This window comes from Arabidopsis lyrata (assembly GCF_000004255.2).
Source record: "Arabidopsis lyrata subsp. lyrata unplaced genomic scaffold ARALYscaffold_16, whole genome shotgun sequence".
NCBI classification, from domain to species: Eukaryota; Viridiplantae; Streptophyta; class Magnoliopsida; order Brassicales; family Brassicaceae; genus Arabidopsis; species Arabidopsis lyrata.
In genome coordinates, this window is record NW_003302541.1 from 68913 (window position 1) to 94581 (window position 25669).

Genomic DNA, 25669 nt, shown 5'->3' on the forward strand with positions numbered 1-25669 from the left:
ATAAGCGAGAGAATTAAATCAGTTTTAAGTCCAAATTCATAGAGATGTTTCAGAGATCATGTAAGCATCACACAAGTAGAAATTGCTTTCAAATCATACAGAAGTCTAAGCATGGAATTTTCATTTTTTCACAGATGATCAAGCAGCAGTCAACTATGCTCAAGGGCTTTAAGTTCAATCTTAAACCAGAATTTCTACAAGGCAATATCATCATAATCCCCAATGCAAACTTCATGATGCAACAGTCCTAAGTGATTGCATACTAAACAATCCTACATGACAATGCAAACTACATGAACACTCTTTTTATGAAATCATTTTCAGTAATTTTTCAAATTTTTTTGGTTTTTTCTATGCTTTAGATGCAATGCAGACTATATGATGTAAAAATTTGAAATAAGAACAGAACAAACTTCATTAGATAACAAACACTTCCTGAGCCCTCCCCCAAACTTGAATCACACAGCCCTTTGTGTGATCAAACTTGGAAGAGAGTACTCAGGACAAACAAATAAAGAAAGAAATCAAGAGATGGTATAAACAATGGTGGTTGAGTGTGGTACCTCAGTTGAAGGTCTTGGAGATGTAGTCATCCATCTCCTCTCTGGTGTATTCCCATGGAATGTTGGGACCTTGTTGTTGCTCTTCCTCCTCAGGTGCATGGTGCTCGATCTCAGGGTCAGCTTGGCGGTCAGTATGGCGGTTGAGTGGTCGCCTAGCATTGAGGAGCCTCGCCTTGCTGCTGGAGCGAACCGGTGCTTGCTTCTTTCTTCTTCTGTGCTCTCTAGGTTCGTGAGAAGAATGTCTTGCTGGTGCGTGGGGAGTGTCTGCTTCCCTTGGTTCATAGGTGGATTGCTTGGGCACTTCGTAGACGTCTTGAACCGGTGCTAAGGTTGAGTCCCTTGGTGCATCTGAATCATAACGTCTGGAGTATATCTCTTCAGGAGGGTCGACCCTTGGTGCAGTAGTGCTAGTAGAGGAGCGGTTCAACTTCTTCTGTATGGATGTGCACATCTTGAAGCACTTACCAATGAACTTGTCCTGGAACTTGCACCAGGCTTGGAGCTTACTGATCTTCTCATGGCTCTCAGCGAGACTCCTGCTCTCCCTTGATGGCGAGATATGCTCAGCGAAGTGGAACCTCCTGGTGTTATACTCCTCTATATCTGGGTCCGCTTCTTCTTCCTCAGCTTTGTTTTCTTCAGCGTTGGCTCCTTCTTCTTCAGCAGGTTGAATGACTTCACTCACGCCATAGAGCATTTGAGCAGGTGGTTTGAAGTCAATATTGCTTATGTCCGTGATCGTGGTGTATGCCTGGTGAGGGAGGAGAAACTTCGCCCCTTCTGCTCCTGGAAGGTCAAATATCCAGGCATACCTTTCATCTATCATTCCCCAAGCCAAAGAGGTAGTTTTCCTCAAATGCTCGATGTCAAGCCACTTAGGAAGGACTTCCTGTGATTCCAAGGGTACTCCACATGCCATCAATATAGGTGTTATCAGCCCACCCATACACAACTTTCCTTTAGTAGTTTTCTTGGCATTCGCAACTGCCCATGATTTGTAGCTCCACAAGTGGCCAAGTAAGAAGAAAACAGCAGAAGTGTTTGACTTGTCACCCATTAACACGGTATTGTCTTTGGTTATGCCCAGGGTTTCCTGCAGTGCCATCACCAACACTTCCATCTCTCCGTTGATGATTGTGCCAGTTGCCTCCCTTGCGAATAGAACACTGGCAAGGCTGCGGTGGAAGTAGCGGAGGACTGGGCTCCTGATGGTGTTGCTCTTGGATCGGGAAGAGAAGAACTTGACATCATCTCCAATCGTCTCCCAGAGACCAACTATCTCTTTTCTGTCAACACGGTGGCCAGTGCCAACTCCGCTCTGAAACTCAAAGAGAGATTCAGCTGCTTCATGGTGATGATGTAGTCTTGGCCATGGATAGTGAAGGTCATGTAGCCGAGCCCGTAGTCTCTTTCCCTCTTCTTCTTCTTCTTAGAAAAGATCTCAACTTGGAAGGAGGAGAGAAACTGGATTGTTTCCTCCTTGTAAGCTCTGTAGGGGCGGTTCAGGAGGGTGAATAGACTGGTTTGCTCACAGAGATACTCGATGTCTTCATAGATACCGAGCTCCATCATCGTTCCTGGATGCGGGTACCTAGTCCCGACAAAGTGATGACGCCTGAAGAACTCACAGTACTCGTCCATTGAGATGTTCTTCTTCTCCGTCTTCCAAGGCTTCGTTGGAATGTCCTTCAACGAACTGGATATCTCTATCATGGTTTTCTTGCCGCTGGCGATGTCGTCTCTGAGCCGAGAGTACTCTTGACCTTCTCTTTCTGGAAGAGATGTGGACCATGACTCGTCCTCATTAACATTGTAATCCTGATCCTGGCTAGAGGCATAGCTCACCTGGTCATTGTATGAACTCATTTTTTTTTTTTTTTTTTTCGAACTGAATGAATCAAACTCAAAACTACAAATTAGTAGGTTAGTGAGTCCAGACAAATCAAAACCAAGATAGAGGGAAGAGTTAAAGTTTGGGTGAGACAAAGGATTGAGTGAACCTTAGAATGTGGCTGATGGGAGCGGATTTGGGGCTGCTTGGTCGAGCAAGTGAAGTAAGCGAATGGTGGTGGGAATGAGCTCGCGCTCGAGTAAACGGAGTGAAAGACGGACGGTTGTGCTTCCTTGGCGATCGAGTATATGGAGAAGCGGAGGTGAAAAGCTGGGATGTTGGTGATTTTAGAGAGAGAAGTGAGCTTTGTAGTGATAGGTAGAGCTTGGAAATGTTTGTATATATAGCGGAGTGGTGTGAGTGGTTTGCCTTTGAAGATGTGGAGGAGAGTGAAAGAGAAATCATGTGGAGGAGGATGGAGTTCTCATTTAAAACGTGGGGAAAGGAAGTGGTTAAGTTGGTGGCTTTAGCTTGGTGGGAGACAAGATGGGATGTAGGAGACATGATGGGACGCCTCCATTGACTCAAGTGGGGAATCTCTTTAATTACCATTAGCAGAATCGCAACTCATTAGAGTGATTACTGTACCTCCAAACTTGTTTTAATCGCTTGATCCTTCTTCTACCTCTTCAGCTCCAAGACAATCAAATTTGCACCAAACTGACCATTATACTCGATCTCCACTGGTAGGGTGCTCTGTTGCACTCTCATCGTCTTGCTCTCCTTGTGATCGAGTAGGTGATGATGAATGGGGATTTTTGTGATCAAAAACACGCATGCTCGACTCTCCTACTCGATGGCGGGGTCTCCAGGTGCAACAAAAGATTTTCAAATTTTTAGACTCCACTGGGCTAATATACTCGATCTCAAGGTCCATGGTGGAGTAAAAAAAAATTTTAAATTTTTACTCTATCTCCAGATTGATCCTCCATTCCTGAGAACCACAAACACTACCAAAACAAATCAAAAATAACAAGAAAGAAAAATTATTTACAGAGATAGTCATGGGACTTCCTCCCAAGTGAGCTCGTTTTAAGTCATTAGCTTGACTTCCTCACTCCCTTAAACATCAAGAGGGTCCTGGAGATGAACCGAGGTCACCTCTGGAAGGATTTGATCTGCTAAGTATTTCTTGAGTCTTTGGCCATTTACTGTAAAATCTCCACTCTTACCAGCTAGAGTGACTGCTCCATAAGGGCGGACTTCAGTAACACAGAAGGGACCAGACCATCTAGACTTTAGCTTTCCTGGAAAGAGTTTTAGGCGAGAGTTGAATAGCAGCACTTGATCACCAACTTGGAAGTCCTTGGTGATGATCTTCTTATCATGGAAAAGCTTAGTCCTCTCTTTGTAGATTTTAGAGTTTTCATAAGCTCCCAACCTAACTTCATTGAGATCATTCAGCTGGATCAACCTCTTCTCTCCAGCAGTTTTGATGTCGTAATTCAGAAGCTTCACAGCCCACATAGCCTTGTACTCGAGCTCAACAGGTAAGTGACAGGATTTTCCATAGAGAAGGTTGAAGGGAGTTGTACCAATAGGGGTTTTGAATGCTGTCCTGTAAGCCCATAGTGCATCATCTAGCTTTGCAGACCAGTCTTTCCTTGTAGTCCCAACAGTTTTCTCCAGAATTGCTTTTATCTCCCTGTTGGAGATCTCAACCTGACCACTTGTCTGTGGATGATAAGGAGTGGCTACCTTATGCTTCACTCCGTGTTTCTTCAATAAGTTCTCAAAGACTTTGTTGATGAAGTGTGTACCTCCATCACTGATGACGACCCTTGGTATACCAAATCTAGGGAAAATTATGGTTTTAAACATCTTCAGAACCACCCTTGAGTCATTTGTCGGACTTGCAATGGCCTCAACCCACTTGGACACGTAGTCTACTGCTACCAAGATGTATTTGTTCCCATAGGAAGAAGGGAACGGCCCCATAAAGTCGACTCCCCAGACGTCAAAGATTTCTACCTCTAGTATAGGATTTTGTGGCATTTCATTTCTTCTGCTGATGTTTCCCTTCCTTTGGCATGAGTCACATCTTGATATGAACTGCTGGGCGTCTTTGAACATGGTTGGCCACCAGAAGCCTGCTTGCAGTACCTTAGATACTGTCTTAAAAGTCGCAAAGTGACCACCATATGTTGAACCATGGCAGTGAAGCAGGATGTCTTCTACTTCCTCCTCTGAGATACATCTTCTGTAAATTTTGTCTTTACAGAGAGTGTAAAGATATGGCTCATCCCAGTAGTAGTGGTTGATATCTCTGAAAAACTTCTTCTTTTCATAACTGGTCAGGTTGGGAGGCTCTACTCCGCAGGCCAAGTAATTGACATGATCAGCATACCATGGAGATTTTCCTTCAACAGCATTCAGTTGGTGAAACTCATTCCCACTGTAATTCTTTCCAAAGAATTCTGTAACCATGAGTTGCTCCTCTGGCATCGAATCATCAATAGGGACTTCATCATCGATCCTCATCCTTGATAAGTGATCAGCTACACCGTTCTCTATACCCTTCTTGTCTACTATTTCCATGTCAAACTCTTGCAGAAGTAGTATCCATCTCAATAGTCTTGGCTTAGTGTCCTTCTTTGCATAAATGTGTCTCAAGGCTGCATGATCTGTGTAGACTATGACTTTAGAACCCACCAAGTAGCTTCTGAACTTTTCAAACGCAAAAACAACTGCCAATAACTCCTTCTCTGTCGTGGCGTACTTCACCTGAGCATCATCCATTGTTCTACTTGCGTAATAGATGACATGGAGCTTCTTGTCAATCTTTTGTCCCAAGACTGCTCCTACAGCGTAATCTGAGGCGTCACACATGATTTCGAATGGATCGGATAGTCCCAGTTTGGAGCTTGGACTATTGGAGCTGAAATCAGAGCTTCCTTGATGAGTTGAAAAGCTTTCAGGCATTCCTCATCAAAATCAAACTCTGTTTCCTTACACAGCAGCCTTGTCATTGGTCTTGCCAGCTTGGAGAAATCTTTGATAAACCTTCTATAAAACCCAGCATGTCCCAGAAAACTTCTCACGTCCTTGACACTCTTTGGTGGTTGCAGTTGCACCATAACCTCAATCTTTGCTCTGTCAACCTCTATACCCCTCTCTGAAATCTTGTGCCCCAATACAATGCCTTCTTTGACCATGAAATGGCATTTTTCCCAGTTGAGTACCAAGTTCGTCTCTTCACACCTAGAAAGTACCCTGCACAAGTTTGACAAACAAGAGGAGAAGGAGGAGCCATACACGGAAAAGTCATCCATGAATACCTCAACCATCTCCTCAATTAAATCCGAGAAGATAGAAGTCATGCACCGCTGAAATGTAGCTGGTGCATTACAGAGACCAAAAGGCATTCTTTTATATGCAAAGGTTCCGTATGGACATGTGAATGTAGTTTTCTCTTGATCATTAGGGTGAATTGGTATTTGAAAGAAACCACTATAACCATCAAGAAAGCAGTAATATGGGTGATTAGCCAACCTTTCTAGCATTTGATCGATGAATGGAAGTGGAAAATGATCTTTCCTAGATGCAGAATTCAACTTCCTATAGTCAATGCACATTCTATGTCCAGTTATAGTTCTAGTGGGTATTAGCTCATCTTTATCATTTTTTACAACAGTCATACCTCCTTTCTTTGGAACGCAATGAACTGGAGATACCCAAGTGCTATCGGAAATAGGGTAAATTACACCTGCTTCCAATAGTTTAAGTATCTCTTTCTTTACAACTTCTTTTAAATTAGGATTCAACCTTCTTTGGGGTTCAATGCTCGAATAAGATTCATTTTCAAGATGAATGCGATGTGTGCATAAACTAGGTGAAATGCCCTTTATATCATCAAGTGAATAACCAATGGCTCTTCTATACTTTTTCAGTTCAGTTAATAGAAGATGCACTTGTTCATCAGTTAATGCATCATTCACAATGACAGGATATGTAGAGTTATTACCTAGAAATGCATACCTGAGTCCTTTGGGAAGCGGCTTAAGTTCAACTTTTGGTGCCTTGAGTTCAGACCAGTCGTCTGATGTTGGAATGATCAGCTCCGCAGGGATGTCAACTGTAGTGGTCGAGTGTTCAGTCGAGTAAGTCCTCGAGTGAGCAGGTTGAGCCTGAGTTGAGTCCTCGTCATTCACTGCCATTACCTCTGTTGCTGACCCATTCAATTCCTCAAAGGATTCTGACTCTTCTACTGCTTTGTGTGAGTCCAACAGCTTCTGGTAACCCAAAGTTTCTAAATGCAGAAACCCTTCTTCACCATTCTTGGTCAAAGCACTCTTAAGGTGATCTTCTTCAGCTAGTTCCTCTAGTAACTCATCAGCTAACTGATCCATTTCTTCAATCCAAAAGAGTTGCCCTTCTATAGTTGGCTTCTTCATTGCATCCTTTATATCAAAGGTCATTTTAAGGTCTTTACCAAGGTTCAGATCGATCTTCCCCTTCTTGACATCAATGATAGCTCCAGCAGTCGCCAAGAAAGGTCTTCCCAGAATCAGAGGGTCCTTTGGTTCTTCATCCATTTCAAGCACTACAAAATCAGTAGGTATCTCTACGACTCCGATCTTGATTGGTAAGTCTTCAAGCAGGCCATGAGGTATTCTGATGGATCTGTCTGCTAGAATCAGAGAGATATTGCAAGCTTTGTATTTGCTGAAACCAAGTCTTTTCGCAACTGAGAGGGGCATGAGGCTCACTGATGCGCCTAGATCGCAGAGGCATCTGTTGAATGATAAAGGACCTAATGAACACGGTAGAGTGAATGAGCCAGGATCACCAAGCTTCTTTGGAATGATCTTCTTCTGAATAATAGCACTGCATTCATGACTCAATACTACCATTCCTTGCACTTCTTGAATTCTTTCCATGATCAGGTCTTTCAAAAACTTGTGGGAATCCAGAATAAGCGCGAGAGCATCAACAAGAGGTATTCTTAATTCAACTTCTTTGATGTTCTTGGCAAACATAGCTCTATACTTTTCTGCCAATGCTTTCTTGTGTCGTCCAGGGAATGGAAGTGGGGGTTTGTAAGGAGGAGGAACAAAAACCTTCTCCTTGTTCTTAGCAGCAACTGGTTTTAGAACAGCAGGTGATGTTACTGGAATTGGTGATCGAGTAACATGGTCGAGTGGAGGGTCGAGTACTTCTGTTGGCTTGTCAACTTGATCTTCATTGAGATTGAAATCCTCCCCATCTTGGTCTGCACTGTCCTCAGTGGCTGGCTTAGGTCCCTCTCTGGTTGGAAGTTCTTTACCACTGCGCAGGGTGATAGCATGAGCCTGAGCATAGTCTTTTGGATTCTGAATCGCTTTGCCTGGAAGTTGGCCAGTAGGTTTTGGAGTAGAAGTGGATGCAGATTGTCCTTCCAAGTATCGGACTTTAGAATTCAGTGCCTCCACTTTGACATTCAAGTCATTGTAGCTACAGTCCAGCTTATTGTGTAATTCGGATATCTTCTTAGCAATCTCCATGGAGCCAGATGCTTGTCCTTGAAGAATCTGTTGTAGCATTTGCTTCATGTCAGAATCAGGAGCAGCAGAACCTTGGTGTTGCTGAGCTGTAAACCCAGGTGGTGGTTGCTGCTGGTAGTTCCCCTGAAATTGTTGCTTGGGAGCAAAACCTTGGTTGTAGGGAACAAAAGGTTTATTCTGACCCGGCTGTTGTTGTGGAGGATACACTTGATCCTGTGGATTAGCAACGTTGGTGCTGCGGTAAGAAAGGTTGGGGTTGTTAGTCTTGAAGTTGTTATACCCTTTGTAGCCGCCTTGATTGTTGATGTAGCTGACCTCTTCTAACTGGTTCCCCTCCCCATCTTGGACTTGATACTGCTCGTCATCAACAAGGAAGTGCACATGCTTCTGCTGGCCAAGGAGAATCCTATCCAGTTTCTCATTAAGAGCTTTCATCTCTTTACTATGCTTTGCATCCGATTCTCCAATACCTCTGTTGGAGCGATCAAAATCCTCGTTATAATTACCATCGGATTGAGCTAAGTTCTCAATTAATTCCCAGCCTTCTTCAACATCCTTATTCAAGAAATTCCCATTAGAAGCAGTGTCCAGCAACATTCTGATCTTGGGCAAAACTCCCCTGTAGAGTGTGCTTAGTAGAGAAGCCTTCTTGAAACCATGGTGTGGACACTGTATAGTGTAGCCTTTGAATCTCTCCCAGGCTTCACAAATGGATTCAGACTGCTTTTGGGTAAAACTGGAGATTTCATTCCTAAGCCGTGCAGTTCTTGAATTTGAGAAGAACTTTGTTAAGAAGGCCTTCTTGCAATCGTCCCAAGATGTGATGGAGCCAGCAGGTAACGTCTTTTCCCATTTGTGTGCTTTGTCTCCCAGTGAGAAGGTAAACAGGCGCATCTTGAAACTGTCCTCACTAACACCGTTTATCTTGGTTAGGCTGCAGAGCCTATCGAAGTTATCCAAGTGGTCTAAGGGATCTTCCAGAGGCAGACCATGGAACTTGTTTCCTTGAATCATCGAGATGAGACCACTTTTAATCTCGAAGTTGTTGTTTTGGACAGCAGGAGGCACAATCCCTTGCCTCTGATGGTGGTTTCTTGGTGCATCTCCAGCACCAATGTTTGCAGGCAGATTGTTGACATCTTGTTCATCAGCCATTCTGAAAGGATGGTTGTGTTCAAGGTCTGTAGTGTCTCTCCTTTCCCTTAGTTCTCTGTCAATACGGTCAATGTTATCGTTGAAAAGGAGGTTCTGGTTGCCTTTTGATCGAGTTTGCATACAGCAGGGTTGTACCTGGATCAAGAAGACAACAAGAAAAACACAAAGTTAGTAGCCTAAGTGAAAATTGAAATAGAACTTGATCTAAGCAAGTCTGAAATCTCAAATGTAACAAACAAACACCCAAATGGCAACGGCGCCAAATTGATAGTAGGATTTTAGCTAAGATCAATTATCCTTAAAGTACTATCATGTCATTGCAGTATTTAAGGTGTCAATCCAAATGGGTGTGATGCTAGCAATCAAGATGCAATCAGATATCACAAAGTCAAGCCAAGCAATAACAGGTTTTGATGTTGTTAACAATCCTAAGTGATCATGCAAAAACAGAAATTATAACAGAAATAGCTAATATACTCGACCAACACAGCCTGATGCCAAGCACTGGGTGTGGTCGAGTATCAGGTCGAGTAACAGCAGAAACTGCAATAAAACTACTCTACCACACAGTCTGTTTGCCAGACACTGGATGTGGTCGAGTAACAGGTCGAGTACCAAATGGAAACTGCAATAAAACTACTCTACCACACAGTTCGTTTCTAAACCACTGTGTGTGGTCGAGTACTTCAAGTGAATTAAGACAAAAACGAAAATTAAGAACCAAGTGACAAGATCAAGCAATCAAAAGCGATGTAAACAAAGAAATCAATTTGAAGAGAAATTCCCGAGGATGGGGTGATCGAGTAGTGAAGTCTCCTTAATCTAACAGGTGGTTAACATGCTCAACAAACTATCCCTAGACAACAAGTTCAATAGCCAAATCAAAGTGCTACCGCAACAGAGATCCTCAAGCAAAGCTAGTCCCAGACTCAATCACCATTGACGAGAGCTAACCTAACAGGCATTACGAAACAACAAATCTAAGCCAAAACGCTCCCTGTAACCAATACCTTGGTACAGAGCCACGAATCTCTGGAATTAGTGGTTCAGACATTTCATCGAACACCTTTTGGGTGCGGAAATGTCTGGGCTCAGATTCCAGTTGATCAGAAAGCAATCAGCATTAAGAACAACTAATCCAGAAGGGATCTACAAATCAAACTCAACCACCTAACAGATCAAGGATTCTAAACTACTCTAACCCATCCTCAAGAACCCTAATCACTACTCAAAACTCATGAACATGAACATAAACCCAGAAATGCATAAAAACTTCATACTAGCAAGATCTCAACAAGATGAACAACTTTGTAGAAGAAATCAAAAGCAAATACTCAATAGATTAAGAGAAATCTGGATTACAAATATGAAGAAAGCACTAATTGTTCTGCAGAAAAAAATAACTTAGTCTGAAAATTATGAGAAACAACCTATTTATAGCAAATACTAGGAAACCCTAAATCACAAGACGACAAAGTATTAGGGCGGTTTACGGAGATACTCGACCCTTGTGATCGAGTAGAGAGGTTGAATAAAGTTGGCGCCTTGCGATTTTCTTGCTCTGGGCATGTTGTGATCGAGCATTTGGGTCGAGTATGTGCTCGCGTTCTGCTTCATCCTCTTCTCTTCCTTATGCTCAATGTCTGGTTGAGTGGGGATCTGAGAAGACTCTGAAGCTTGTGATCAAGAGGCTGCTTGGAGGTGGTGATCGAGCATCTGCTCGAGTGATCTGAGGGAGGCTTGCTGGGGAATGCTCGACTGACACGATCGAGTATGTCAACAGAGGATGCGATCAAGTGTTGTGGCAGGTTGTGGTCGAGCATTTGCTTCAGTGGCCAGGATGATGGTACTCGACCTCGTGATCGAGTATGTGGTCGAGTGGTGGCGTTGAAGTGGTGATCGAGTCATTTGGTGAAGAGCATGGTCGAGCGCTTGAGAAGCGGTGGAGCTGATCTACTCGATCACCGTGGTCGAGTGGTTCCTTGTTTTGTCCCTGATCATGCTCGACTGAGTAGGTCGAGTGTGCTGTCTGATTTGGCTCTGCTTCTCTCAATCTGCTCACAAGTGGCTCCGAAGCACCTGAAAACAACTCAAATATGCAGTATGCATGCAAAACTATCCTAAACATGTAAAGTGATGACAAATGATGAAGAATGGTATGAAACAATGATGAAACGATGCTAAAGTGATGCTAAATGGTTGCTTAAAACAGGTAAAATATAGACATATCATAGGGATTGATACTTGTTAGACAGAGAGACATCTTACTATCAGAACTAGAACCGCAACCGGATCCCAAAAGCTAAAGTAGTGTTTTTCTGTGTAGAAGCTCCAAAACCGAAAACTCATAGGACTGTGGCCACACCCACAAAGATTTTAGAAGCAATAAGAAGCTTGGTTAGTGTTTCTGGACTCAAATCTTGTGATCATTGTAAGAAGAAGGGTCATCTAAAAGACAAATGCTGGTTGCTTCATCCACATCTAAAACCGGAGAAGTTCAAGTTTAGAAGCTCCAAAACCGAAAACTCATAGGACTTTAGCCACACCCACAAAGATTTGAGTAGAAATAAGAAGCTTGGTTAGTGTTTTTGGAGTCAAATATGACTAGATCTCGTGTTTATGATTGGGTATAAGAACTAGAACCAAACGGATCCCGTAAGGTAAAGTAGTGTTTTTCAGTTTAGAATCTTTAAAATAGAAAACTCATAATTCTTTGGCCACACCCACAAAGATTTGAGAAGCAATAAGAAGCTTGGTTAGTGTTTTTGGAATGAAATATGAGTAGATCTCATGTTTATGATTGGGTATAAGAAATAGAACCGCAACCGGATCCCGTAAACTAAAGTAGTGTTTTTCCGTTTAGAAGCTCCAAAACCAAAAACTCATAAAACTTCGGCCACACCCACAAATATTTGAGAAGCAATAAGAAGGTTGGTTAGTGTTTTTGGAGTCAAATATGACAAGATCTCGTGTTTATGATTGGGTATAAGAACTAGAACCGCAATCGGATCCCAAAAGCTAAAGTAGTGTTTTTCCGTTTACAAGCTCCAAAACCGAAAACTCATAAGACTTCGGCCACACCCACAAAGATTTGAGAAGCAATAAGAAGCTTGGTTAGTGTTTTTGGAGTCAAATATGACTAGATCTCGCATTTATGATTGGGTATAAGATCTAGAACCGCAACCGGATCTCATAAGCTAAAGTAGTGTTTTTCCATTTAAAAGCTTCAAAACCGTAAACTCATAAGACTTTGGCCACACCCAGAAAGATTTGAGAAGCAATTAGAAGCTTGGTTAGTGTTTTCGGAGTCAAATATGACTAGATCTCGTGTTTAAGATTGGGTATGAGAACTAGAACCGCAACCGGATCCCGTAAACTAAAGTAGTGTTTTTCCGTTTAGAAGCTCCAAAACCGAAAACTCATAAGACTTCGGCCGCACCCACAAAGATTTGAGAAGCAATAAGAAGTTTGGTTAGTGTTTTTGGAGTAAAATATGACTAGATCTCGTGTTTATGATTGGGTATAAGTGATGTCTCTATATTTTACCGCTTTTAAGCACACTTTTCTCGTGCATTTAGCTAAGTTTCATCTCTTTTTCATTGCATCCATAGTCCTTTTCATATCATTTTCATCACTTAGTACGCTTTGCATTGCATGGCATAGCATATTGCATATTGGATGTGTTTCAGGTATTTGGAGCTTATTTGGGACTTAATGGATGCAAAGAAGAGAATTGATGATTCAGAGCCAGTCTGAAGTCCCTCAAAGATCGACTCAGATGGAAGTCTTGCATTGCGATTTAGCTTCAGAGCTCTTCATACAAGTTATAGGAAATTTAGTTACCTTTCCAACGGAGGTGATTTCAAGCGAATCAGAGCTTTGATGCAAGAGTTATGGTGGTTTTAATGGAGACATATGCAGAAAACTGGTTGGACTCGATAGGAGGTCGAGCAGGCGCTCAGAAACCACCAAGGGTTCGACTCGACCACACCAACTCGACGTGAGGTCGAGTAGGACACCATCAAGGAGCATCCTTTGAAGAATCACTCCCCCTCGACCACATGGACTCGACGACACGTCGAGTAGGACGTCAGGAAGCTGTCTGGACACGGACTCGACCACGCAGGCTCGACGTCACGTCGAGTTGGTCTCCGCCGACTCTCTATTTTTTCTTGTAGCTAATTAGGGCAACCTAGTATTTCCTATAAATAGGGGTACACCCTTTTATCCAGCGGATATTCCTTTTACCCAGCAGATATTCCGCTGTTCTCTCATAAACCCTAGTTTTTGTAATCGTTTTTCCTGTTGATCCGTTGAGTTTTTGCATTTCTTTTCTTCATCAAAGTTGTAGATCTGTCTCTTATCTATATGATACTTGCTTTTCAATGATTTCTGGGTTTGAAACGTTTTCTTGGTTTTTATGCATGATGTTCTTCAGTGTTCTTGAGTAGTGGATTAGGGTTCTTGAGGATGGGATAGATTAGGTGTGGAATCCTTAGTATATTTAGGTGGTTAAGTGTAGAATTGCTTGATTTCCCTTCTGGTTTAGTAGATCTTAATGCTATTTCCTCTCTGATCAATTGGAAGTTGATCTCAGATATTTCCACACCCAAAAGGTGTTTGATGAAATGTCTGAACCAACTATTCCAGAGATTTGCATACTCTAGCCCAAGAGATTGGATGTTTAGAATGCTTATTGACTTTATTAGATTGAATCATAATGCCTGCTAGGTTATATTTCTTCAATGAGAATTGAGTATGAAAGTGATTTAGCTTGAGAATCTCTGTCACGAGAGTGGATTGATTTGTATTCGAATCTATTGTCTAGGGATAGCTTGATTGAGTTTGTTAACCACCTAGATAAACTAAGGAGACTGCTATAATCGATTACCCCATTCCTCAGGACTCTTTATCTCTATTGATTGCTTGATTATCGTTTCTATTAGATTTTGTGTTCTACTCGACCTGCTTGCTTATTACTGCTTAGTTTTGATAGTCATTTCTCTTTATGCATGTTCATTCATGTTCTATAGCTTTATCGTTTTTATGCATGTTCGCTTAGGATTGTTAGATAAACAACCATCTTTTCTGCTTGGCTTGACTTAGTATTCTTTGAGCATATCTTGATTGATAGTAAGAGCACCTGATTGGATTTATAACCTCTTATACTGCAATGACATGAAAGTATATTAGGGTAATTGATAGCAAAATCCTAGTATCAATTTGGCGCCGTTGCCATTTGGGTGTCTGCTTGTTACATTTGAGATTTTTGACTTGCTTAGATCAAGTTCTTATCTACTTTACTTTGCTTAATGACTTGCTGGATTTTGCTCTGTCTGTCTGTTTAAGGTCTTTGTCATGCATTACAATGATTTGCCAGAAGAAGAGGAGGACATCTTTGGAGACAACATTCAAGATGAGGAATATGTGGAGCCACAATTAGATGAGAATGTTCTTACATTGGAACAAAAAGTGAAGTTGGATGAGGTTTACAAGGAAAATCCAACATTGACGAGGAGTGACTTAGCGGCTTTGATTCGGTTGAACCTCTTATCATTGCGGGCAGCACTTGAAGGAAGGGAACTCACATTCTATGAGATTAGAGAAGCTCATGCCCTTGAAAAGGTAATATATTGGGTTCCACCAAGTGAACTAGAAGGTACATGCAATTCAACCTTTGAAATTTATGATTTTGAAGATATCCATATGCCTTGCATTGAAGATATGACTTCTAGTTTGCATACTCCCTTTCTCATCGATGAATGCTATGATTTGATATGTGAGTCTCAACGTCTAGACATTTTAAGAGCAGAAAACGTTTCTAGGGATTACCATGAATTATGTTTTGATATTGAATATCATTGTGCTTTGAATGTTCATGATCTCGAGTTTAAGTTTTCAATGCCTGAATTGTCTAGATCCCTTCTTGAAGAATCTTACCTAGGAGTTGTGCTTGATATTGATAAGATTTTGCATGAGACTGAGAACACCGAGGTAGATTATATGGATGGAGATGTTGTGCTATATGAGATTAATGGGGATGAAGTTGATTATTTTGTTAAAACTTCGTTTAAACCTGAAATTGACTTTATTTTCCCATTAGAACCGCAACCGGATCTCATAAGCTAAAGTAGTGTTTTTCCGTTTAAAAGCTTCAAAACCGTAAACTCATAAGACTTTGGCCACACCCACAAAGATTTGAGAAGCAATAAGAAGCTTGGTTAGTGTTTTTGGAGTCAAATATGACTAGATCTCGCGTTTATGATTGGGTATAAGATCTAAAACCGCAGCCGGATCTCATAAGCTAAAGTAGTGTTTTTCCGTTTAGAAGCTTCAAAACCGAAAACTCATAAGACTTTGGCCACACCCACAAAGATTTGAGAAGCAATAAGAATCTTGGTTAGTGTTTTTGGAGTCAAATATGACTAGATCTCGTGTTTATGATTTGGTATAAGAACTAGAACCGCAATCGGATCCCAAAAGCTAAAGTAGTGTTTTTCCGTTTACAAGCTCCAAAACCGAAAACTCATAGGACTTTGGCCACACCCACAAAGATTTTAGAAGCAATAAGAATCTTGGTTAGTGTTTTTGGAGTCATATATGACTAGATCTCGTGTTTATGATTGGGTATAAGAACTAGAACCGCAATCGGATCCCAAAAGCTAAAGTAGTGTTTTTCTGTTTAGAAGCTCCAAAACCGAAAACTCATAGGACTTTGGCCACACCCACAAAGATTTTAGAAGCAATAAGAAGATTGGTTAGTGTTTTTGGAGTCAAATATGACTAGATCTCGTGTTTAAGATTGGGTATGAGAACTAGAACCGCAACCGGATCCCGTAAACTAAAGTAGTGTTTTTCCGTTTAGAAGCTCCAAAACCGAAAACTCATAAGACTTCGGCCGCACCCACAAAGATTTGAGAAGCAATAAGAAGTTTGGTTAGTGTTTTTGGAGTAAAATATGACTAGATCTCGTGTTTATGATTGGGTATAAGTGATGTCTGTTGGATTTGAAGAGACTAAGCTCATAAGAAAGAGTAAACAATCACTTGGTGATTGAATCTCAGTTTATCCACACAAAGGGAACTCATTCTCAAGAGGAAGAAACCATCAACTTGTGATGGAATCCACACCAATATAGCTTGATAGAACCGAAATCTCTATGGAGAGAATCGATCCTAGCAAGACAACTATCTCTAGTATGAAGCTAGATTCGTGAGAAGTAACACAACACTAAAGGTTTGTGTACTTAGAGAGAAACGAATCTATGAATCATTTAGCTAGAGTAAACAACATAAATAAGAGATTAAGAAGAGTTTAAGGTGTATTTAAGAGTAGTATGACAAGCAATAGGCTGCTTAGAGGCAGCCCTAAATCGTGTAACACTATCTCTCTACATTGTAACACTTTGGTTGAACACAAGTAAAGAAGAGAGAGCTACACGAAATTGATAAGAGCTTGTCTTTTCTTATTGATGTGTTAACATTTACAATGAGATTACAAGGCTTTATATAGAAGGAGAACTAGGTTAAGATGTCTCACAATCCCCTTTAATCCTAGCCCTTCTTTTCTCTCTTTAAATCTCCACCATTCAATTCAAATAGCTTCTAGAAGGAGTCCAACGGTCATGTTGACCCAAAAGCAAGTCCAAGTGGCGTCATAAAGCAAGGCATAAAGCAACTCTTGTCTTCTTCCTCCTTTTGAACTTGCAACGGCTATATGGAAGGCTCGGGAAGGATCCGGAGGCTTCTAGATGTTTTGGAAGCTTTGGATGACTCTTAGAAGACTCTTAGAAGGCTTGAGAAGATCCTAAATAGCCGATCACAACTTTGTACGGACGGCCTCTCTTTAACTTGTACGGACGGCCTCTCTTTAACTTGTACGGACGGCCTTGTACGGACACGGTGTAGAAGAGTTCTGATCGGTTGTGCAACCGATTGGCATAACCGATTGGAAGACCAATGAGGTTCCGATCGGTTGTGCAACCGATTGGCACAACCGAGCGGCAATGCACACACCCTTTCCTTCACCGTACGGACGAGTGGCTCTGATCGGTTGTGCAACCGATCAGACCAACCGATTGGAAGTGCGGATGGATCTTTCTCTTCACTTGGTTCAATACTCCCCCGCAAGCTTGAGCGTCAGGACAATAAGGACCAAAGGTCAAGCTTGGAGATCTTCGGCCTTGTCTTTATGACTTCGGCCTTGACTCCCTTCTACTTCTTCTTCTCTTTCTTGAAGACGGCTCTCGGCCTCTCCGGCTTCTCTCTTCTTTCCTTCTTATAGTTTAATACCCTCCCGCACGTTTGATCGTCGGGACACCATGAGGACTAGAGATCAAGCGTGGACACGTGTCGACTACCTCATTAAAAACCTTAACAAAGAAAACCACTTGGGATAAAACTTTGTTAAGGGAAAAAGAGTATAGCCTTCACGGTCCTTGATGTCGCTATGATCTTGGTTTGTTAAGAACCAGCTCTCTTCTCTTCAAGTCTTTGAACCGCTATACTGCCTTTAACTCGCTTCTCTTGATCTCCAATCTTGCACTTCTCGAATTTCTTTGAGGCTCTCATAGTCTCCTTTACCCTTTAAACAAGTGATAAAGAAGAGTGTATAAGTATATGCTATGAGGAATATCAAAGAAAATTTTTAAGAATGTGACAAGTCTAAGAGAAACATATTCGAGCATAAAGACTAGCAATTGAACTACGGTAATGAATTTAAATAGAGTAGAGTTTTAGAGCACAGCCTTTGGTTTGAATCGCCATTCTTGATGATGGCTTCTTTTCTTTATCCCTTGAGAGAACTTCTTCAATGTGAATTGAAGAGGACTTTTGGATTCATCATGATTTTAAATGCTTTGAACATTTCGTTCAAAGACATCCCATGGTTCTCTTCCCCCTTCTTTCCTCCGTGAGTCTCTTCTTCAAGGGCTTTGATTTTGTGGTCGCCATTTCTTCTTGGAATTCTCTCAAGAAGAGATGGAAGGCATAAGCTTGAGAATAAGAGACAAAAAATGAAAGTGTATGTTACCAAGAATAAGAGAATAAAGAGTATAAAGAGTATGGACTCAAGAGTGCCAATGGACAAAGTTCTTAGCTTTGTTTTCTTGAGTTGAGGTTGAGAGTATGTGGGGTTTAGTAACCAGAATGGGCATGAGAATTGAAGCCGCTCCCTTTCTTCAACACGGGTAGCCATTATTTTCTACTCCGGGTTCTTCAAGGTCTAACTCCAAGACGCCATGATACTTCCAACGAGTACCAATCATGTTGTCTACTTCGTGGACTCCATGGCTACTCCAAACTGAACTTTTGTTGCGGTTTGAGCTCTCTTCTTGAGGTCTCTAGATCGCTTCTTAGAACATGTTAAACCATGATGGTTTTAACCCTTTTCGAGCCTTGAAACCTTGTACATCAATGACTTTGAAGTCTTGTGCACATTCAAACTTGGGCTCCATGACTTTGACACTTGAATGCGTGAGTTTGATTCAGCATTCTCACCAGATTTCTTCTCTAATTTGATCGTCCACCAATGTCACTTCCTCTCTAACAACCACTTGAGTTCGCTGGCCAGATTTCTTCTTCGGGTTGTCTTGAGTTTTGACTTGGTTGGATCGTCTAAATGGGCTTCAAATATAACCGGCTCTACTCTTCACTTTCTTAGTCCTTCATGACTGGTTCTGAATCCTTTCCATGTCAAATTTTACTTCCTTGAGGCTCTCATTGGTCTCTTTGAGGCTCTTATGGTCTCCTTCACCCTTAAACAAGAGATAAAGAAGAAAAGATTAAGTTTTGCCATAAGGAATATCAAAGAGAATATCAAATGAGGAATATCAAGACTATTAAGCAACAATTAGGATTTCATGAATATATTAAGCTGTGAATTCTAAGGCAATGGTTTAATGAAGAATATCATGAAATGAGAGTAGAGTTTAGGAACAGCCTTTATTCGAAGAAGGCTTGAACTTGTGCGGTTTGTTCGCCTAATGGACTTCAAGTCTGATGGTGAATGGTTCTAACCCTCCCGCAAACTTAAAGTGTCCAGATTATCCAGCCCTTAATCTCTAACAAATGCATTCGCCTTCTCTTCATGAAACAAGCGATTTCTTGCAAAATAGATTAGAGTTAATGGGCAACAAAGACAAAGTTGGTGAAAGATTAGTGTAGAATGGACAGAAATAAAGGAGAATAATAGTATAAAGACAATAAAGAAGAATGGAGAATAGAGAGTTATGCGGAAGCTTTAACAACCAAGGCATCCAATAATCATCAAGAGTTTGGTGCTTTAATGGTTGAAACAATATGGACCGTTGGGCAATTCATTTACCCACCGGTTTAAGACATAAACACACCGAAACAACTCATGACCAAGAGTTTTCCGGTGACTTTAAGGAACTATGAACCACGAAATACCATATTGAAGATGGTTTCCGTGGCCTAGTTTTAAAGAAACCATTGGAACAAAACAGTTTGTCCAATGGAATCATCAATTTCTCTTCACATGCTTGGTCTAAGAACTTTAACAAGACCAGAATCCAAGCTTTTCTCAACATTGAGCTGCTAGAGAAATGATTTTAACAATAAAAGCTGAAACTTTAAAGAATCTAGTCTAAAGCTGAAACCTTTAAAGAAGCTAAGCAATTTAACAACTAAGAGAAATTTAGAAATAACTTGAGAACGATTTTAAGAGTTCCAAGAGAGCAACCCGCTCTGATACCATGTTGGATTTGAAGAGACTAAGCTCATAAGAAAGAGTAAACAATCACTTGGTGATTGAATCTCAGTTTATCCACACAAAGGGAACTCATTCTCAAGAGGAAGAAACCATCAACTTGTGATGGAATCCACACCAATATAGCTTGATAGAACCGAAATCTCTATGGAGAGAATCGATCCTAGCAAGACAACTATCTCTAGTATGAAGCTAGATTCGTGAGAAGTAACACAACACTAAAGGTTTGTGTACTTAGAGAGAAACGAATCTATGAATCATTTAGCTAGAGTAAACAACATAAATAAGAGATTAAGAAGAGTTTAAGGTGTATTTAAGAGTAGTATGACAAGCAATAGGCTGCTTAGAGGCAGCCCTAAATCGTGTAACACTATCTCTCTACATTGTAACACTTTGGTTGAACACAAGTAAAGAAGAGAGAGCTACACGAAATTGATAAGAGCTTGTCTTTTCTTATTGATGTGTTAACATTTACAATGAGATTACAAGGCTTTATATAGAAGGAGAACTAGGTTAAGATGTCTCACAATCCCCTTTAATCCTAGCCCTTCTTTTCTCTCTTTAAATCTCCACCATTCAATTCAAATAGCTTCTAGAAGGAGTCCAACGGTCATGTTGACCCAAAAGCAAGTCCAAGTGGCGTCATAAAGCAAGGCATAAAGCAACTCTTGTCTTCTTCCTCCTTTTGAACTTGCAACGGCTATATGGAAGGCTCGGGAAGGATCCGGAGGCTTCTAGATGTTTTGGAAGCTTTGGATGACTCTTAGAAGACTCTTAGAAGGCTTGAGAAGATCCTAAATAGCCGATCACAACTTTGTACGGACGGCCTCTCTTTAACTTGTACGGACGGCCTTGTACGGACACGGTGTAGAAGAGTTCTGATCGGTTGTGCAACCGATTGGCATAACCGATTGGAAGACCAATGAGGTTCCGATCGGTTGTGCAACCGATTGGCACAACCGAGCGGCAATGCACACACCCTTTCCTTCACCGTACGGACGAGTGGCTCTGATCGGTTGTGCAACCGATCAGACCAACCGATTGGAAGTGCGGATGGATCTTTCTCTTCACTTGGTTCAATAATGTCTCTATAGCATATTGCATATTGGATGTGTTTCAGGTATTTGGAGCTTATTTGGGACTTAATGGATGCAAAGAAGAGAATTGATGATTCAGAGCCAGTCTGAAGTCCCTCAAAGATCGACTCAGATGGAAGTCTTGCATTGCGATTTAGCTTCAGAGCTCTTCATACAAGTTATAGGAAATTTAGTTACCTTTCCAACGGAGGTGATTTCAAGCGAATCAGAGCTTTGATGCAAGAGTTATGGTGGTTTTAATGGAGACATATGCAGAAAACTGGTTGGACTCGATAGGAGGTCGAGCAGGCGCTCAGAAACCACCAAGGGTTCGACTCGACCACACCAACTCGACGTGAGGTCGAGTAGGACACCATCAAGGAGCACCCTTTGAAGAATCACTCCCCCTCGACCACATGGACTCGACGACACGTCGAGTAGGACGTCAGGAAGCTGTCTGGACACGGACTCGACCACGCAGGCTCGACGTCACGTCGAGTTGGTCTCCGCCGACTCTCTATTTTGTCTTGTAGCTAATTAGGGCAACCTAGTATTTCCTATAAATAGGGGTACACCCTTTTATCCAGCGGATATTCCTTTTACCCAGCAGATATTCCGCTGTTCTCTCATAAACCCTAGTTTTTGTAATCGTTTTTCCTGTTGATCCGTTGAGTTTTTGCATTTCTTTTCTTCATCAAAGTTGTAGATCTGTCTCTTATCTATATGATACTTGCTTTTCAATGATTTCTGGGTTTGAAACATTTTCTTGGTTTTTATGCATGATGTTCTTCAGTGTTCTTGAGTAGTGGATTAGGGTTCTTGAGGATGGGATAGATTAGGTGTGGAATCCTTAGTATATTTAGGTGGTTAAGTGTAGAATTGCTTGATTTCCCTTCTGGTTTAGTAGATCTTAATGCTATTTCCTCTCTGATCAATTGGAAGTTGATCTCAGATATTTCCACACCCAAAAGGTGTTTGATGAAATGTCTGAACCAACTATTCCAGAGATTTGCATACTCTAGCCCAAGAGATTGGATGTTTAGAATGCTTATTGACTTTATTAGATTGAATCATAATGCCTGCTAGGTTATATTTCTTCAATGAGAATTGAGTATGAAAGTGATTTAGCTTGAGAATCTCTGTCACGAGAGTGGATTGATTTGTATTCGAATCTATTGTCTAGGGATAGCTTGATTGAGTTTGTTAACCACCTAGATAAACTAAGGAGACTGCTATAATCGATTACCCCATTCCTCAGGACTCTTTATCTCTATTGATTGCTTGATTATCGTTTCTATTAGATTTTGTGTTCTACTCGACCTGCTTGCTTATTACTGCTTAGTTTTGATAGTCATTTCTCTTTATGCATGTTCATTCATGTTCTATAGCTTTATCGTTTTTATGCATGTTCGCTTAGGATTGTTAGATAAACAACCATCTTTTCTGCTTGGCTTGACTTAGTATTCTTTGAGCATATCTTGATTGATAGTAAGAGCACCTGATTGGATTGATAACCTCTTATACTGCAATGACATGAAAGTTTATTAGGGTAATTGATAGCAAAATCCTAGTATCAATTTGGCGCCGTTGCCATTTGGGTGTCTGCTTGTTACATTTGAGATTTCTGACTTGCTTAGATCAAGTTCTTATCTACTTTACTTTGCTTAATGACTTGCTGGATTTTGCTCTGTCTGTCTGTTTAAGGTCTTTGTCATGCATTACAATGATTTGCCAGAAGAAGAGGAGGACATCTTTGGAGACAACATTCAAGATGAGGAATATGTGGAGCCACAATTAGATGAGAATGTTCTTACATTGGAACAAAAAGTGAAGTTGGATGAGCTTTACAAGGAAAATCCAACATTGACGAGGAGTGACTTAGCGGCTTTGATTCGGTTGAACCTCTTATCATTGCGGGCAGCACTTGAAGGAAGGGAACTCACATTCTATGAGATTAGAGAAGCTCATGCCCTTGAAAAGGTAATATATTGGGTTCCACCAAGTGAACTAGAAGGTACATGCAATTCAACCTTTGAAATTTATGATTTTGAAGATATCTGATATCTCTATATTTTACCTCTTTTTAGCACACATTTCTTATGCATTTAGCTTAGTTTCCTCTCTGTTTCACTGCATTAATAGTCCTTTTTCATAAGATTTTCATCACTTAGTACGATTTGCATTGCATGGCATAGCATGTTGCATATTGGATGAGTTTTAGGTACTTTGGAGCTTACTTGGGACTTAATGGAGCAAGGAGGAACCAACACGACCTTTGTGCTAGACTTGGGATCGAATTGGAGAGGATTGAAGTCGTTCAAGATCACCTGGGAGCAGTCTCGACCAGACAGGCTCAACGTCACGTCGAGATAGACGCCAAGAAGCAGCCTGGGAGCAGTCTCGACCAGACAGGCTCGACGTCACGTCGAGATGGACGCCAAGAAGCAGCCTGGAGCAGTCTCGACGTGGCAGGCTCGACGACACGTCGAGATGGACTCCACCGACTCTCTATTTTCTCCTGTAGCCAATTAGGGCAACCTAGTATTTCCTATAAATAGGGGTACATGCTATTGTCCAGGGGATATCCATATTACCCAGCAGATATTCTTCTTTTCTCTCATAAACCCTAGTTTTTGTAATCGTTTTTCCTGTTGATCCTTTGAGTTTTTGAATTTCGTTTCTTCATCAAAGTTGTAGATCTGCCTCTTATCTATAACATACTTGCTTTTTAATGATTTCTGGGTTTGAAACGTTTTCTGGGTTTTTATGCATGATGTTCTTCAGTGTTCTTGAATAGTGGATTAGGGTTCTTGAGGATGGGATAGATTAGGTGTGGAATCCTTAGTATATTTAGGTGGTTAAGTGTAGAATTGCTTGATTTCCCTTCTGGTTTAGTAGATCTTAATGCTATTTCCTCTCTGATCAATTGGAAGTTGATCTCAGACATTTCCACACCCAAAAGGTGTTTGATGAAATGTCTGAACCAACTATTCCAGAGATTTGCATACTCTAGCCCAAGAGATTGGATGTTTAGAATGCTTATTGACTCTATTAGATTGAATCTTAATGCCTGCTAGGTTATATTTCTTCAATGAGAATTGAGTATGAAAGTGATTTAGCTTGAGAATCTCTGTCACGAGAGTGGATTGATTTGTATTCGAATCTATTGTCTAGGGATAGCTTGATTGAGTTTGTTAGCCACCTAGGTAGACTAAGGAGACTGCCATAATCGATTACCCCATTCCTCAGGACCTTTTATCTCTATTGATTGTTTAAATCTTGTTTCTGTTAGTCTCTGTTGACCATCTCGACCTGTTAGGCCTAGATCGTTTCTCTGCATTGTTAGGTTGCTAGTTTCTTTTCCAAAGCTTATGCATGATAGTTTCTGGTCTTTAGTTTACTTCTTATTCTTGTTCACTTGCTGTTTAGTTCTCTTTTTATGCTTTTAAATCTGGTATTTGCATGTTAAATTGGTTGCTTAGGATCAATAGAAACACACAAAACCCTTTCACAATTGGCTTGACTTATTTGCTTTCTGTTTCATATCTTGAATGCTTGCAGTCACACTGAGATTGGATTGATAACCTAATATACTACAATGGCATGTGTATTAGGGATTGATACTTGTTAGATAAAGTGAAATCTTACTATCAATTTAGCGCCGTTGCCAGTCTTGTGTTGCATTGTTCCATTTAAGATTTCAGAAACGTTTAAGATCAAGTTCTTTCTTTACCTTGGTTACAAACTCTTCCTTTCATCTGCTTGTTTTTGTGCTCCAGGTACCATCTCGACGACACGTCGAGACAGCCACATCGAGTCTGCCACTCTGCATTGTTAGGGACCATCTCGACCTCACGTCGAGACTGCCACATCGAGTCTGCCACTCTGCATTGTTAGGGACCATCTCGACCTCACGTCGAGACTGCCACATCGAGTCTGACCACTCTGCATGCAAACTCGATCTAAAGGCTCCAACAACCTCATCAGCTACAAAGACAACATCAACCAGTTAGCTCGTGAGTTAAGAGAAGGTAGAGCCCGAGACAACTGTGAACCGCACAATCCAGTAGCCATGGAACCACAAGATCAAGACAATCAAGGAGTTGGGATACCAAGGAACATTGGTGCTGGGGATGCACCAAGAAACCATCAACAGAGACAGGGCATAGTTCCACCTCCTGTCCAGAACAACAATTTCGAGATCAAGAGTGGATTGATCTCAATGATACAAGGAAACAAGTTTCATGGGTTGCCTATGGAGGATCCCTTAGACCACTTGGATAACTTTGAGAGGCTCTGCAGCCTCACCAAGATAAATGGTGTTAGTGAAGACGGTTTCAAGCTGCGTCTGTTTCCCTTCTCGCTGGGAGACAAAGCACACCAATGGGAGAAGACACTACCTCCTGACTCCATAACATCTTGGGACGATTGTAAGACGGCCTTCTTGACAAAGTTCTTCTCAAATTCAAGAACTGCAAGGCTAAGGAATGAAATCTCCAGTTTCACCCAGAAACAGTCTGAATCCTTTTGTGAGGCCTGGGAGAGATTCAAAGGCTACACTACACAATGTCCACATCACGGTTTCAAGAAAGCTTCTTTGCTCAGTACACTCTACAGAAGAGCTCTGCCCAAGTTCAGAATGGTCCTGGACACTGCTTCAAATGGGAATTTCTTGAATAAGGATGTTGAAGAAGGTTGGGAATTGGTTGAGAACTTAGCTCAGTCCGACGGTAATTATAATGAAGATTTTGATCGCTCCAACAGAGTATTGGA

General features: G+C 41.3%; 1 protein-coding gene across 1 annotated transcript in view; it reads left to right on the forward strand.

The window, feature by feature from the left end:
* Positions 1 to 22539: 22539 nt before the first annotated feature.
* Positions 22540 to 25669, forward strand: part of LOC110226860 — a 9329-nt gene continuing 6199 nt past the window's right edge. The window contains exon 1 of the mRNA XM_021019679.1: positions 22540 to 22953. Within this exon, the coding sequence (XP_020875338.1) occupies positions 22610 to 22953 (344 nt within the window). The 5' untranslated portion in view covers positions 22540 to 22609. The remainder of the gene's footprint in view (positions 22954 to 25669) is intronic.